The sequence below is a fragment of the Engystomops pustulosus genome, chromosome 6 (genome assembly GCF_040894005.1).
Source record: "Engystomops pustulosus chromosome 6, aEngPut4.maternal, whole genome shotgun sequence".
NCBI classification, from domain to species: domain Eukaryota; kingdom Metazoa; phylum Chordata; class Amphibia; order Anura; family Leptodactylidae; genus Engystomops; species Engystomops pustulosus.
In genome coordinates this window covers 139,344,582-139,360,458 of record NC_092416.1, presented here as the reverse complement: position 1 = coordinate 139,360,458, position 15,877 = coordinate 139,344,582, and the positions used below count along the sequence as shown (strand labels likewise).

The 15,877-nt window shown below is 43.8% G+C and overlaps 1 protein-coding gene across 1 annotated transcript; it reads right to left on the bottom strand.

Annotated features, from left to right (window-relative positions):
- Window positions 1–491: 491 nt before the first annotated feature.
- On the bottom strand, window positions 492–14,979 carry LOC140066092 (NXPE family member 2-like). The gene is made up of 4 exons (XM_072113640.1): window positions 14,298–14,979; window positions 12,963–13,024; window positions 10,303–10,521; window positions 492–1,144 (listed from the first exon to the last, which is right to left on the bottom strand). Exons 1-4 carry the CDS (start codon window positions 14,891–14,893, stop codon window positions 609–611), a joined length of 1,413 nt encoding a protein of 470 aa, XP_071969741.1. The 5' UTR covers window positions 14,894–14,979; the 3' UTR covers window positions 492–608.
- Window positions 14,980–15,877: the final 898 nt, after the last annotated feature.

The following is a 15,877-nucleotide window of genomic DNA, read 5'->3' as shown; positions in this document are numbered from 1 at the left end:
TTGAATGTACTTGAAAGCATGGAGAGCACTCAACGCTCACTGGGCACTTCCAGGATTTCTGCAAAATCAGTTGTCCTTAGTCCGATATGTAAAATATACCGAAAACAGGATACATTAAAAGATCAACACATTTTGACGCTTCGTATCTTAATCATGATCCTATACACAAAATGACTCTACACACATTTAAAGTTTATCTTTAAACAAATTTATTGTGTTTACATTGTCTCTTATATAAAATACAAGAACAAACATGACCATCCAGGTAAAATAAGAATCTATATAAAAAAGGATAAATCAGTATTCATAATTGATTATTCCCATATACACCTAACAAACATGGCTTCTTTACGTGTAGTAAATGGTAAGAAACAATTCAGATTTTTTTTTAGGGTAATGTTAAAAAATAATTCTCCCATATTTGGAGGGGCATTTCTCTTCTGGGGTGGTGTATGGGTTCATACTCTACACTGACTATACATTATTTCTTGCTTGTGTGGCCCTTTGAGACATGTAGGTCTTATTTTTCACATAGAAAGCAGAGAATGTCAACCTGAGGTAGACATACACATTTTACTGTGTAAAAAAAAAGCCGTTGCCTCATAAAATTAACAAATATATGTTAAAAACATATCTATTTGGCTCTTGACCACATGATTTGGAGGATGAACATCAAGCGTATTGTAAGCAATAGTCATGTCCCAAGCATCAACAACAGCAACGGGAAGATTTCTGAAGACATCTCTCATGATCATGTTATGGATATAGCCATAGAAGTTACTAAATCTTTCAGCATCATGACTATCATCCCTAGTATTTTCAGTTTTGATGATGACCTTGGTATCAGGACTTCTTAAGAACAGACGATTCAAAGCTTTGTGTACATTAATAATTCTCCTAATAAAAACTTGGATTGGAAAAAGCCTAAAGTGTTGACCCAAACAGATGACAATGACATAATGGGAGCCCCCGGCTAGTTGATCTATCTGCTCATGGACATAAGCATCATCTTTAACCATGTACAGACGACTTGCAACAATTGGATGGCTGTGCTTTTTCCACTGTATTTTAACATTCCTTTCTTGATCTATTGCCACCATCAAAGTCTCCAGTCCAACTCTATGTAGATCAAACATCTTTAGACCTGTTGAAAACAACAGAGAACGGAAAGGTTACTTGATATCAGTTGAAAATACAAAGGATCTAATGTTGGTGTGATAGAAACCGGACAACTAATTCAAGATTTCTGTATAGCAACGAATTCACGGTTATTGTGAAAAAGGGATTGGAAGAACAGAGTGTCATTTACTAAGGGCCCGAATCGCGTTTTTCCGTTGGGTTACCCGAATATTCCCGTTTTGCGCCGATTATCCCTGTATTGCCCCAGGTTTTTGGCGCACACGATCGGATTATGGCACCGGCGCCGGCATGCATGCAACGGAAATGGGGGGGCATGGCCATAGGAAAACCCGATGGATTCGGAAAAACCGCCGTACTTTTTTTAAAAAAGTGTCGCTTGACACCCGCTTACCTGCACCCAGCAACAGATCGTGAACTCCAGTGAACTCCGACGGACTTCAGCGCAGCAGCGACACCTGGTGGACATCGGGCTCACTACCTTAGTGAATCGCTGGAAGACCTGAATCCTCCACAGAGAACGCGCCGTTGGATCGCGACAGGACCGGGTAAGTAAATCTGCCCCAATGATCGCACAAGTCAGGCGTCCCATTGACGCCGCCGATCCTAAATGTCCTACGAGGATTCGGGTCTGCCGCGATTCACTAAGATCGTGCGACCGATATCCTGCATGTGTCGGTTCCCTACTGAGGTCCGCCGGAGTTCACCTTCTTCTTCCCGGTGCATGTGAGTGCTGACCTTGCAACACAATTTGGTTTTTAAATTCTGCGGTTTGTCCGAATCAGTCTGGTTGTCCGACGTCCACGCCCCCCGATTTGTGACGCAGGCAAGCCAGCGCCGAAGCGCCACAATCTGATCGCGTGCGCCAACACGCCAAACGGTAAAATGTCGGGAAACCCGACGAAAATGCAGTGTTCGGACTCTTCGTAAATGTGCCCCAATATCTTGGGAAACTGGAAACTGGGCTCAGGAGGAGGCAGTTTCCATAATGCTGAGCACTTGATCTGTACATGTGGTTTACATCTTTGCCTGCGGCAAAGTATAAGCAAGTGAAAAAGCATCAACTGATGGCTAACCTTTTGAGCTCAGTGGGGCACATTTACTAAGGGTCCGCACACCGCATTTCCGCCGGGTTTCCTGACCAGTTCCGATTTTTGCCACATTTAACAAGGGTTTTTGGCACACGCGATCGGATTTTGGTGCAGTCGCGCCGACTTTCATGTGACACAAGGCCGTCAGACAACCTGACTAATTAGGACTAAGCGCGGGATTTAAAATTCAAATTGTTGCGCAAGACATGCACTTACATACACCGGGAAGAAGAAGGTGAACTCCGGCCGACCTCAGCGGGGAAGCAACACATGCAGGATATTGGACGCATGATCTTAGTGAATCGCGCTGGACTTCATCCTCGTCGGACAATGCACCTAGGGGATCGCAACAGGACCGGGTAAGTAAATGTGCCCCAGTGTGTCAAAATTCTGAAAAAAATGCTGACAGGGCAGCTGTGGGACACAGTTCTAGTGTTCACAGCTGTCTGGGTACAAGTCCGCAATAGATTTAGTGCAGGTTGGAGCTGTGGCTTCACTGCCTTTCAAGCTGCCTTCACAAATTTTTTTAGTGGGATCCAATATATATAATAAATGGGGTGCTATACATACTATAATTTATTTAGGGGGAATATGGTATATATTTCAATAAACAATAAAGGGCCACATAGTAGATTCTATATCCACTCCGATGGGTGCACAGAGGTCCATTGTGTCATGTGAGGTATATATGAATTAGGGACACTCTAATTTAGTTGACTTTATACTGTAAGTGACTATGGTTTTTTTTATGGGCGCAGTGCAGAGATGTGGTGCTGGGAGCTGAAGATATCTGTTGGAGTATTCAACAGTCCTGGGTGGGAGAAGTTGTAATGAAGTCCTCTTTCTAGTGGAGCAGATCAACACCTTTTGTGAAGTACTACATGCCACTATTGTCTGTCTTACTGACTGACCTACTAGCTGTTAGCCTAAGTTTTTTTTTTATAACTGAGTATAAGCTGAGTAGAATTATACTCGAGAATATACGGTATCCAAAAATAGTGTCAAATTTAACAAATATTACAAATGTTATGTTATTTGCCCTCAAAAGTACTACTATCTTGCCCAAAGTATCCGAGCCCCAAAACCTAAGTAAAGCAAGAGTCACACAGGCCACAGCAGCCAAGAGTCATTTAGCCCCCAGTTTGCAAGTCATGCAGCCCCAAGTAGTCAATAGTCAGACAGCACATGTAAATTCAGTTTTTCTCATACAAGACATGACATTTATAACAATCATTTCAAAATCAGAACATTTTAAAATGTTTCTTATCTAGCACACTGAACACCAAAGAAAATAAACATTTGAAGACTTTTAATCAACAAATAGATACAATAGTTAGATATATGTGAAAATACTGGAAAGACATTTAAAATAATAATTAATAATTTAAAATCTAAGAATGCAAACACATGGTCAGGATTCGGGATGAGAGGATCCTCTGGACCACCGCGGGAGGTGGTACTAGCCGACACCTGGGACCGGAGTCTAAGTGGCACCTGGTCTTCACCAGAGCCCGCCGCAAAGCAGCATGGTCTTGTTGCGGCAGGGTACCACCAGATCGTTCCACAGGTGTGACTAGCCAGCGGTGGCAGCTGAGGTCGAGGTACCTTAGTGGATGACAGTCTCGTGGTCAGGTCAAGGAACAGTATCAGGGCAGGCGGCAGTAATGCAACGTCAAGTCCAATCCGTGGTCAGAACCGGGAGGTCTAGGCAGATGGGAATACAAGCACACGGAACAGAGGAACGCAGGACACGGGAATTCAGAAGCAGGAACTCACGGGAGCAGGAATGCAGGATACACGGGAACACACAGGAAAGCAGCAGACAAAGGAAAGCAGAAGACACAGGAACGCAGGAGACACAGGAGCGTAGGAGACACAGGTACTCAGGTTTATCGCTGGGAAGCTTTTTCTAAGGCTTTGAGGCACAAAGATCTGGCGAGGAATGCAGGAAGTGGTGGGCTTTTATAAAATTCCTGGAAATGGCCGGCACCAATTAGCGGTGTGTTAGCCCTTTAAATCTTCGAGCGCTGCCACGAGCATCCCCGCCACCTAGGGCATGTGCTGCCAAATCCGGAGCGGGAACGTAGAGAGGTAAGGCAGTACGGGGGGACGATGGGGGCCGCGGAGGTCCCGAGGACCGGAGCGAGACACGGGTTTTCCCGCAACTCGAGACGTGGGTCGCGGGGACACCCATGACAGTTCCCCCCCCTCCCCCCCCTTTGATCTCCCCCTCTTTTTGGTTTGGAAGAACCTCTGTAGGAGGCCACGGTCCAAGATATTGCCCTCGGGCTCCCAAGATCTCTCTTCAGGTCCGAACCCCTTCCAGTCTGCAAGGAAGAACTGCTTCCCTCTCACTGTCTTCATGTCCAGAACCTCCCTCACCTCAAAGACATCAGAGGAGTCCACCTCAGGAGCCAGAGGAGGAGATTGCCGAGAGAAGCGGTTCAAGATGACAGGCTTCAGGAGAGAGATGTGGAAGGAGTTCGGGATACGCAAAGTGGGAGGAAGGCGGAGTTTCTAAGCCATGGGATTTATGCGTTTTATCACATCGAATGGACCCAGAAAATGTGGACCAAGTTTGTAGCTGGGAATCTTTAAACGGACGTATTTGGATGATAACCATACCTTGTCAACCGTAGAGAAAACTGGAGGAGGGCTGCGCTTCCTATCAGTTTGGCTCTTGGTGCTGACTGACACCTGAAGCAGAGACTGACTTGTCTGTTCCCAGATCAATTTGAGGTCCTGCACCAATTCTTCCACCACAGGAATTCGTCCAAAGACAATACAGAATGGGGCAGCGCCAGCAGACTCAGAATCCAAAGAATTGTGGGATAACTCTGCCCACGGTAAGAGGGAGGACCAGTCGTCTTGACGAGCAGAGACAAAGTGACGAAGGTAACAGCCCAGAGTTTGGTTGACTCTCTCTACTTGCCGGGGGGGGGGGGGGGGGTTATGAGGAGGAGAAGTCCAGCTTGACCTGCAGTTGATTGCAGAGGGAACGCCAGAATCTGAAAACAAACTGGACCCCACGGTCCGAGACAATGTGCAGAGGGAGTTCATGTAACTGGAAGTCATGGAGGACGAACAGACTAGCCAGACGAGGAGCTGATGGCAGACCTGGCAGCAGAACAAAATGAGACTTCTTCAAGAACCTGTCAGTTACCACCCAAATGACGGAATTTTCACAGGAAGATGGAAGATCCAGGTATGGAGAAGCTTTACTCTCACTAGGGATGCTCCTCCTAGGAACCCTAGGTGTGAATGACTTCCTAGACGCTGTGGATGCACTGGACACGACTGGAGGAAATGTTCTGGGCTGGCTCAGTAGATGCAGAGATTTCCCTGTCTACCGTCTGTAGTGCTCTTGGGGTGTTATCTGGGTTTCACCCACCTGCAAGGACTTTTCGGTAGCGGATGTAGGAGACGGCAGAGGAGATTTCTGGAAAACCGGTGCCAGATGAGAAAAACATTGGACTCTGGGTTGTGCTAGTTCAACTCGCTGTTTCTCCTTGGGTTCAGAGAAGCAAACGTCTATCCGAGTAGCCAAGTAAATTAGACAATTCAAGGTAGACGTAAGGACTCGTGCAGACAGGACGTCTTTGATCTGACTAGATAGTCCTTTTTTAAAGGTAGCGATCAAGGCTGCTTTATTCCAGAAAAGTTCTGAAGCCAGAATACGGAATTGCACCTCATAGTCTCCCACGGAGGAGTCCCCTTGGCACAAGTTCTGAAGGGCAGTTTTGGCAGAAAACGCCCGGGCTGGTTCCTCAAAGACGGTATGTAGTTCAGCAAAGAAAGCGGTAATGTCTGCTGTAACTGGGTCTCCCTTGTCCCAGAGGGGTGTGGCCCAGGCAAGGGCTCTTCCAGAGAGAAGACTGATCACGAAAGCCACTCTCGACCGTTCAGTTACGAGCTGTGTAGGCATTAGTTATAAAGCCTTTGTACAGCTTCGCATCCCCATCATAATTGGAAGGCATAGAGAGCCTCAGCATAGGTTCTGTGGAAGGTAGACAAATGGAGCAGATGGAACCACAGGAACTTGACGTGATTGCTGGGAGTACAATAGCCTCTGTAGAATGGTGATGGCTTCTCCCAGCTGCTGACTTTGTACGACAATACGCTGGGAATGTGGGGTCACGATGTCAGGGAGATCAGCAAGATGGACGGATCTTACTGTCAGGATCCGAGATGAGTGGATCCTCTGAACCACCGTGGGAGGTGGTATTAGCCGACACCTGGAACAGGAGTCTAAGTGGCACCTGGTCTTCACCAGAGCCCTCCGCAAAGCAAGATGGTCTTGCTGCGGCAGGGTACCACCAGGTCGTTCCACAGCTGCGACTAGCCCACGGTGGCAGCTGAGGTCGAGGTACCTTAGCGGAAGACTATCTCGTGGTCAGGTCCAGGCACTGGGTCAGGGCAGGTGGCAGAGATGTAACGTCATGTCCAATCTGGGGTCAGTAACGGGAGGTCCAGGCAGATGGGAAGGTGAAGACAGGCACACGGGACACAAGAACACAGGAATGCAGGACACAGGAACTCAGGAGCAGGAACACACGGGAGCAGGAGAGCAGGATACACGGGAACAAACAGGAACGCAGGAGACACAGGAACGCCGGAGACACAGGAACACATGGGGGATCGTGGGGAGCTTTTTCTAAGGCTGTTAGGCACAAAGATCCAGCGGGGAATGCAGGAAGTGGCTGGCTTTTATAAAATTCCTGGAAATGGCCAGCACCAATTAGCAATGTGCTGGCCCTTTGAATCTGCCGAGTGCTGCCGAATCCTGAGAGGGAGCATGGAAAGGTAAGGCAGTACGGGGGAACGATGGGGGCCGCGGAGGTGCCAGGGACCAGAGCGAGACACAGGTGTGGATGTTGAGAAGTTTTCAGCTACAGCTGGGTATCACTAGCCTTAGGGTTCACTGGCCATCTCTTTCCTTTCGTTTTCCATTTTATTGTACATTCCCAAACAGCAGGTATAAAGAACCTGTCCAGCAACAGTGCAAATACAACCATTTATATAGAGCACACAGAATATACAGCGCTACAGAGCTTGCCAAATCAGTCCCTGTCCCCAATGGGGCTCACAATCTAAACAACCTACCAGTATGTTTTGGAGTGTGGGAGGAAACCGGAGGACCTGGAGTAAACCCATGCAAACACAGAGAGAACATAAGTGTAGCGAACTCACCCTGTGACGTCCCTGCAGGCTATGGCCCTGCGTGCAGCAGATAAGCCGCCCTGACAAGGGCAAACCCACTATCAGGCACCTAACTCACTGTCCTTGAATGACCCTTACAAGGTGAGAGTGAAGACTTACCTCGTCTGGCAGCTGCTGGATCGTAAAGAGCGAACAGGTAACAGAAATTCGGATATTGACCAGTGTTCACATTGGTACACAGAAAACCAACACAAGTCAGAGGCAGGGAAAACGGGGGCACAACGGGATACACAACACTGGTACAGAATTGTATAGCAATAGAATGGTTGGCAGGCAAAGCAGAAGTCAAGTACACAGGATAGCAAAAAACAAGATAGCAAGAACACTAGATAGAAGAGATCAGAATGAATAACCAGACACCCTCTGAAGGAACTCCAGAATATTAAAGGAGCAATGGACACGGCCTCTAGCACAGACTGTTTCAGCCGTCCATCACTCAAAGCACAGCTGCAGACAAAACTAGCTCAAACACACAACCAGCTTTCCCAAGGAAAGATCAAAAAGGGGCCTGTCATGCACAGGTAGCTCTGGGTGTGGTTTTCAAGCACAGAAGCCTGAAATCTCATCCCATTCAGAACTATTTGTGAGTTCTGACAGCAGCATTACATGTGGTTTTGACAGAACTAATAAGAAAGATGACCCCAAAAGACAAGCTAGAGATAAGCTGACCCGGTTGGCTTCGGCATTCGGGTTCAGCCACCTGACCAAGAAATATTGCCAGCCGAACCGCTAATTTGGCAAATAGATGCAACTAGCCATGGCTATAATTGGCTACGGACACCAATTTACAGGTTGGCTGTCCGGCTGACAATCTGGTAATATGTTTGGGTCAGGTGGCCCAACGCTGAACCTAAACCCAACCATTAGGTCTGCTCATCTCTAACAGTGACTAAAAGGGAATATGACCTCCTCAAGATATTATTCAAATGTCAATTTAACCCCATTAACATACAGCAGTAGATTTCACAAGGTGATCCTCACAAGATATTCAGATGTCAATAGCACCCAATAAGATATAGCCATGGATTTCACAGTAACTAATGGGGAAGGTGACCCCAATAGATATTAAAATTGAATAGGGGAATAATAAAAAGGGAAATAACTAAAGCGGGATAATAGTTTTCAAATAACAATTATACCAAGCATGTGCACCCAGGTAGATACAGTGTATTTCACAATAATTAAAGGGCAGTTGACTCTAAATTATTATTTTCCATGAGCAATTGCACTCAATGTACAAAATATTTGTTAGGTGCCGGTTGAAAGAAATGCACCAGGCACGTGCCACAAAACTCAGCTCAACCAAGCAGGGTATATAGAATCTAAAATTTATAGGCAGCAGCTTCTGCAGCAGCAGGAATTAACAGTCAGTCTTGACCCACAAAGTGATCCATTACACCCATTCCTGTAAGCCACAAGGCCAACCCTTCCTATTCCTCCACTGTCCATACAGCCTGCTCTGCCCTTGCTCATGGTATCTCTCCCCATTCAGTAAGCAGATGTCGGAAATTGTGTGGTATCTGGCATTTATAGTTGCTGTGACATCACATGTAGTGAGTAGCTCCTGATTGACTATCTGCACGTCCTGACACCATTTTAAGGAAAGCTTTCTTAACACCAATCACTATGAAATTGGAATTTGTGAAAAGCTGATGCTTTCCTGAAGTTCGGATCGTATTCAACTTCATATGAATCACTTCATTCATATATAATGTAAGGTATTCAAGATGAGGGCTGTCCTCTATTCGTTAAAGGATGAGTTTTATCAATGGAGGATTGTAACTATATATTGAAATCAATAGAATCCTAAAATGTGAGTTATGTTTAACAATGCATAAAACAGTAGGCAATTAGATGCTGTCAGTTGAAAAGTATGGGAGCCAAATATATCTATGTAAGTATATAAAAAAAGGAGCTGTGCATTTCATGTCAAAAATGTACTTTAGGAACCTAAAGAGGAAGCCAGACTCACTCTTCAATGCATAGTACAAACTTTTAGTGACCCTTTTTCAAAACTGGACGGTGACTGCACCCATTTAATTCCCGAACTGTAGCTGTTGGATGGTTCCTCAGATTCCTTACAACAAACTTATTTGCCCCTCCTTTTATGTCCTCACCTAGAAAGCCTGCAATTTTTAGCAGATTCATGAAATAATGAAGTGCTTTCTATTTTTGTTGTTTAGGTTGTTAGTTGTGTTAATGGTGAAATGTATATTCGATAACCATAGCGGGTGTCCTTGGGATAACAATCAATAGGAACATGAAGGAGCTAGGGGCCTTGTTTTCACCATATTTGAGAGAACAGCTGGGTTGAACACCTTTTTTTTCAATATTTCGTATTGGCACAATAGAGAACATGTGAAAAGGGCCTTTATTCGCCATGTAGCAATGGGGCATATTTATCATACGCCGACGAACAAGTATGATTGCCCCTCCGTTGCATTTTCACAGAGCGATACATCAAGAGGCTTCCGCCGCCTGAAGTATCAGGGCAGGTGGCTGAGTAGCATTTATTCTACGCCAGGCATGGCTTGGTGTAGAAAAAACGCAGCTGGCGACTTTTCACATATGAAAAGTCGCCGGCAGCTGCGAGTGCGCCGGTGCTGGGACAGTAACACCACAAGCCGGCCCACTCCCGGTTGGCCGGCAGAGCCCACCCCCTCACACCCCTTCACGCCCCACTGCTGGAGATGGCAAAACAATCGCAAGTGCTAGCAATAAGCTAGCGCAGAGGCCCTGATAAATATGCCCCTATGTGTCCATGTATTTCGTATGAAAATAAGTTATAGATTCTATAAACTGTAACAATTTTGTCTACTATACAAACCCACTGAGTTATTTTCAACTACTTTACCTTTAAATGTCTGTACTAGATATGTAAGCCATTGTCGTACAGTTGAGTCTCCCATGAAGTAGATCATTTTGTCACTTAAACAACTGTACATTTGCTCTTGGGTAGTAAAGTTTGAGATCCTACAAAATGAAGGTTTCCAACTATTTTGTAACACAAAACCACTGGGAATTGGTGAATCTATTCCAATCTTGCATAGTTCCAGAGTCGATGGAGAAGAATCTGAGAGAATTACAAAGAGCAAAATTATCAAGATGCAAACACTACTACAAATCTAGTACTTCCTTTGTTGTAGATTGACTATTAACCCTTCTATGCAGATTCCAGGAGGATGAAAAAAAAATTTGTATTAGGAACTCTTTTTGTATTTTTATGTAAAAAGATCGAAAGTGTTCCAGGAGATTTCTCCAGGGGTCCAGCAGTTTTATTTTTTACAGGTAAAGTAGCAGAGCTCCTAATATACATATATTTCTTATCATACTGCTGGGATCCATCCAGGGGTTGTCCGGGATTAAATTTTTTTTCAAATATGAATTGGGGAAAGTGGGGAGGTGAACATAATTAAACGGCTAATACCCAACTCTCTCAGTCCACCATTCAGCCACAGCGTCGCCCATCACTGCAATTCTTGGTTTGTATACAGAGGTTGGTTGTGATGCGGTTTCAACCTCTAAATGCCAATGTAGCTGTGTGTGCACTGTTGATGTGATGTCACTGCTGGCCTTTTGCACTGACTCCCTCTTTCCATGGCATATATATAAAAAACAACCATTTTAAATTAGGAGACTCACATGGATGCAGATGCTGTCACCCTGTGATCAAAAGAAGGAGCATAGCAGTCAGGCTCCCACTCTAATACATGGGATCAGTATCACTTCTAACTCCTTAGATATTGTGGTCAATTGATAGACAGGGTATAAATTAAGAAATGAATTTTTGTAAAGTCTAAGAGAAAACCTAACCTAAACAAAGAAAGTTTATCACAAAAAATTGATTATTTTTTATAATTTGCTTTACAATTTTAATTATAGAAACTGACATATACAATCAAATTGATCCAGATCCCTACAAACTGAAAAATGAATAAAATAAATTTTAGCTAAATTGTAGCTTTTCCGATGCTTGGATATAGCTAAAAGGACATCTACCACCAGAATGAAAGACTGTATGCAAATGAGCCTTAAGGACTCCAGGCTCTTCAACACCTATGGAGCCTGGAGCCCATCAGGCTCATTTGCATACAGTCCTTCATCCAGCTACTAGATGCCCTTTAAGGCCTCTAAGGGCATTTCGGCAGGACATCAAGCAGGAGATTCTTTTGCTTTCTGTAGCTCACCAAACACAGAAAACTGTTTGTGACAAAATTCTGTTGCAATTTTCACCAAAATTAAACACAACCTTGCACCACAAAAACTTGCACCATAAAAACTTCCACCTTTATTTAATCCCGTTTAAAAGTTCAGCTAAGGGGAGATGGTGCAGGAGGAGAGGAATCCACACAAGCGACAGCTGTTTCGCATACACTGCTCTTTCTCTGGCTGAGCGCCATCTCCCAATAGCTGCAATGGACTTTTAAAGAGCACTAAATAAAGGTGAACATTTTTATGGTGAGTGCTGCTGTTTTTCTCATACTAATGGGATTATCAGTTTACAATACTAATTGTCACGGGTGCCCCCGCGTTCTATGTCTCGTATTGCGGGCACACCCGTGCCCCTCTCTGTGGCGTGGCTACCCCCACTCCAAACTTACCTCTCCACGATCCTGCTCTTCTCCAGACTAGGCCGCGCACACGCCAGCACTCGGAAATTTAAAGGGCCAGTGCACCACTGATTGGCGCTGGCCACTTCTGGGTTTGCTATAGAATCCAGTGGTTCCCATCACTCCCCACCAGATCTTCAGGCCTTTTCCTGTGAAATGAAAGCCCCTCTGTGTTCCTGCGTTCCCGTTCCTGCTTCAGCATTCCTGTGTTCCTGTGTTCAGCATTCCTGTAGTAAATTCCTGTGTTCCTGTTCCCGTGTTCCCTTGTTACAATCCTTTCCTGTTCCGGTGGCTCTGTCCGTTACTGTGTTCCCGTTCCCATCGGCCTGGCATTGCTGACCCCGGATTTGGACTCTGACTTCTGCATCTCTACTGCCTGCCCTGACTGCCCGTTTAGCCAGACTATGAGACTGTCACCACCTAAGGTACCTTAACCTTGGCTGTCACCGGGGCTAGTCGCACCTATGAAACGACCTGGTGGCACCCCGCCGTAGCAAGACCATCCAGTTGAACCATTATTCTGATGGATCAATAATGGAACATGTATTTTTATCTTCTCTTCCACTCTTTTCTGACTTCAATTTTGTTGCACTAGATGTAAAAATGTCCAAAAAAAGTCTTAAATTTTATTTTACTTTAATATCTGTGCCTTTTTAGACTTCAGCTCTGTGTGGAAAGTATAAATGAGGATCCGTTGATGAGTGTGATTTTGTTCCATTCTGTTCTCACTTCTCTGAACACTGATTTAGTACTTTCCTTATATGTCTGTATTATACAGTCTTTGTCTCAGCATAATTAGTTTGGTGCATGTTCGCTTAGGGTAGGTTGGGCAAATAGGTGTATGTGTGTGTGTGTCCCTTGTGTTTTAAACTAGAAACAGAAATCAACAATGCTAAATACTTACTGGTACATTTCTGCACATCAATATATTCATGGTGTTTGGGAATTTCAACTGCAATGTTGTCACTGGGAATATAATAAAATATATAGTTAAAAAGTAATTGCTTAAGTAAACCTCCATTGGGTTATATAGAGTGGACTATTAATAAATTTCAAAGAGAACTTTAAGTGTAACTCAACCTTTGAAGCACATTAAAATAAAACAGTACTAAACAGTGCAGATTAAATAGTAAACTTTGCAATATATTTTATGATGGAAAAAGGTTTTCTGTCTGTTTTTGTGCTCCTTTCTTCTCATGCACTGAGCATTGTTTCTAAAAGACTTCTCAAGTCTTTTGGTGTGAGTATGAGGGTAGCTGATTATTAAAAACTGCTTAAAGCATGGAAAATACAGGGCAAATAAATATTTTTCCTAAAAAAGTACATTAAAAAGTTTACTTTTATCTGTGCTGTTGATTCATCCAACCTGGCTTAAAAGTGTAGTTCTGCTTTAAATAATCAGTCAGGAAGTAAGAGTTCTCCTTATGGAGAGATTGCCAATTGAGGTTGCCTTATAGGCGTGTGCAGACTTACAGCCATTGATGCTCCACTTGGGAATTCTGTGAAATAAGCAAATACATTTTCCAAGGTGTGAAATGGAAAACAATACCTCCTTTTGCTACCTTGGGAAGCAGCTCCTTAACACCAAGTATGACCTACAAGAAGTCTAATGACATGATGTGGGATTAAGCCAAACCAGTATATCTATTCCAGAAGGAACAGATTCCCAACTGTAGACAGCAATGTTTTGACCTGGTTGGGTCTCCTCAGTACATTGTAGGGAACTGGTTTGGCTGAGTGAGAGGCTATTGACTAGGGTCAGGTAGATGGTTATAAAGCAGCCTCAATTGACAATCTCTCCATAAGGAGAACTTTTACTTCCCGACCCTTGTCAAGGGGACTGCCTTTCAAGTTAGCAAGGAGGCATTGTTTTCCATTTCTCACCTTGGAAAACATATTTGCATATTTCCCTTAAATAATCAGTGTTAGGTAGCTGCGAACAAAGTGCATAACATCAAATTCCTTGATGTTCACAATGAAATCTTGTTTACATGGGAAACTATATCGTTTCTCTATAGGTGTGTGGTATTTATTTAAAATAAAAACTAAAACTTCAGCATATTTTTTACATTGTTGCTTTGTATTCTAATTCTGCATCAAATTTTCTATGGGTGGCCCAGACCCACTATGGCTCTCAGGATATTACTGATCTGTCTTAGGATTACCCATCAATATCAGATTTGTGGGAGGTCTTAAAGTTTCTAGTAATAGAAAATAGAGCAGGAAGTGAATAAGTTACCTGTTGAAAAGCATTTTTTCAGATGGATTAAGGAATGAGACATCCCTATTGAAGGACTGAAGATAAACCAATGAGCCACACCTCAGGGTATCTGGTTTGTAGCAGTAAAATGCCTCATGGTCTTCTTCATTTTTATATTCACATATGTTTTTCTCAGAGTTCAGCTGGAATCCACATTCAGATTTGACTTGTTGGCCTCTATCCACAAAGGTTCCTATGAAGTACACAAGACCAAAGTCCTTGTTCCTTGCTCTCCATAGAGCTGCAACTGCTTCACTTGAGTGTAAAAGTACAATAGAAATATAAACACGGCCCTCCCAAAACAAAGAAAAATGGATATGATAAGTTCCATTGTTAAAATCCTCAACTCTTCCTGATGCTGCAGCTTGAAGTTTTGGTGTGTGGATTCTTGCTTTTATGAAATCTCCTCCATATGTTTTCATGTTATCCAAATTGTCAAACATGTTAATTTGGACAATTAACTTGTCCCCCACACAGTACTTCACATTTGGATGGACTATGGTGGCTTTGCTCCTCCTGGCACTGGATGCTTTATTAGGGTCATTCAAGGTAAGGTTATGGATCAAAGCAGACATTCTGGTAAAGATTTCTGTAGCTTGACAGTCATCTTCTGATGGAGTTGGATATGTAACAGTAACATTTTTAAGTCCATGGCTTTTAGATTTGTGTTCTTGAGAAAATGTTTGTTTAAGCTGAAAAACATCAATGGCCAAGTTATTAAAAAAGACATGTGTGGTATATACAATGCCATTCAGACTTGGAATACGTATCTACACAAGTTGTACAGTGGATACTTCAGCCACTGGCAATTATTGAGCCTGTATAAGATTGTGTCATGTTACTTCATGTGTCCTGAAAGGAATGTTTTCCAGAAGCAAAAGAGTCTTGTGGACTGCAATTTACCACATTACCTGCATAGCCTGCAGGCTGCTTAAGCCGGGGGGCACCTGGACGTGGCCCCTCCTGCTCGCCCCTTCACCTGGCTTCACGTGGCCAGCTGAATTTAGGCTGTAGGTTGCCCAGGATATTTATTCTGGGGAGCTAGCCCAGCCTCTTTGGACTGCTCCGCGCTCAAGAAATTACCACCTGCCCTCCCTAATTTTTGTATCTCCTATTTTGTATTACTTAATTTGTAATTCTAATTTTCTATTACCTAACTTTGATCTGTTTTTAGTTGTATTCGATGCAATGTTGTTGCTGGTAGTCACAGTTTGGCCTGTGGTGAAATCTTTGACCCTCCCAGCTTTTAGTCCAAATCACCTGACGGACCAACTAAGACATGCCACCACGGAGGCGGGGCCTGGCATGCAAGGTGAAGTTTAGGGAAAAGGGTCTGGGTTCCCACAGGCCTGTTATATTATGTATATTGTTAAGAATAAAGCTGTGGCCAACCCCCACCTTTTTTTTCCCAAACAATGGTTTGTTTTGTTTTTGTGTCAGGTGTATGGCTGTTTTTTGTGTGAATCATTAGTACGGTAAGTCTTGTTATAAAACAATAGTTTTATAACGATTTTTATAAATAGTTATATATACTTTTTAACTATTTTTAAACAATTTAA

Coding starts and splice junctions, on each gene's coding strand:
- LOC140066092 (XM_072113640.1), bottom strand. CDS start 14,893: ATGTCTGCTTTGATCCATAACCTTACCTTGAATGACCCTAATAAAGCA. Junction 13,025..14,297: donor GAAAAAATGCTTTTCAACAG/GTAACTTATTCA, acceptor TTATATTCCCAG/TGACAACATTGCAGTTGAAA. Junction 1,145..10,302: donor TCTAGTACAGACATTTAAAG/GTAAAGTAGTTG, acceptor TGTTTTCAACAG/GTCTAAAGATGTTTGATCTA.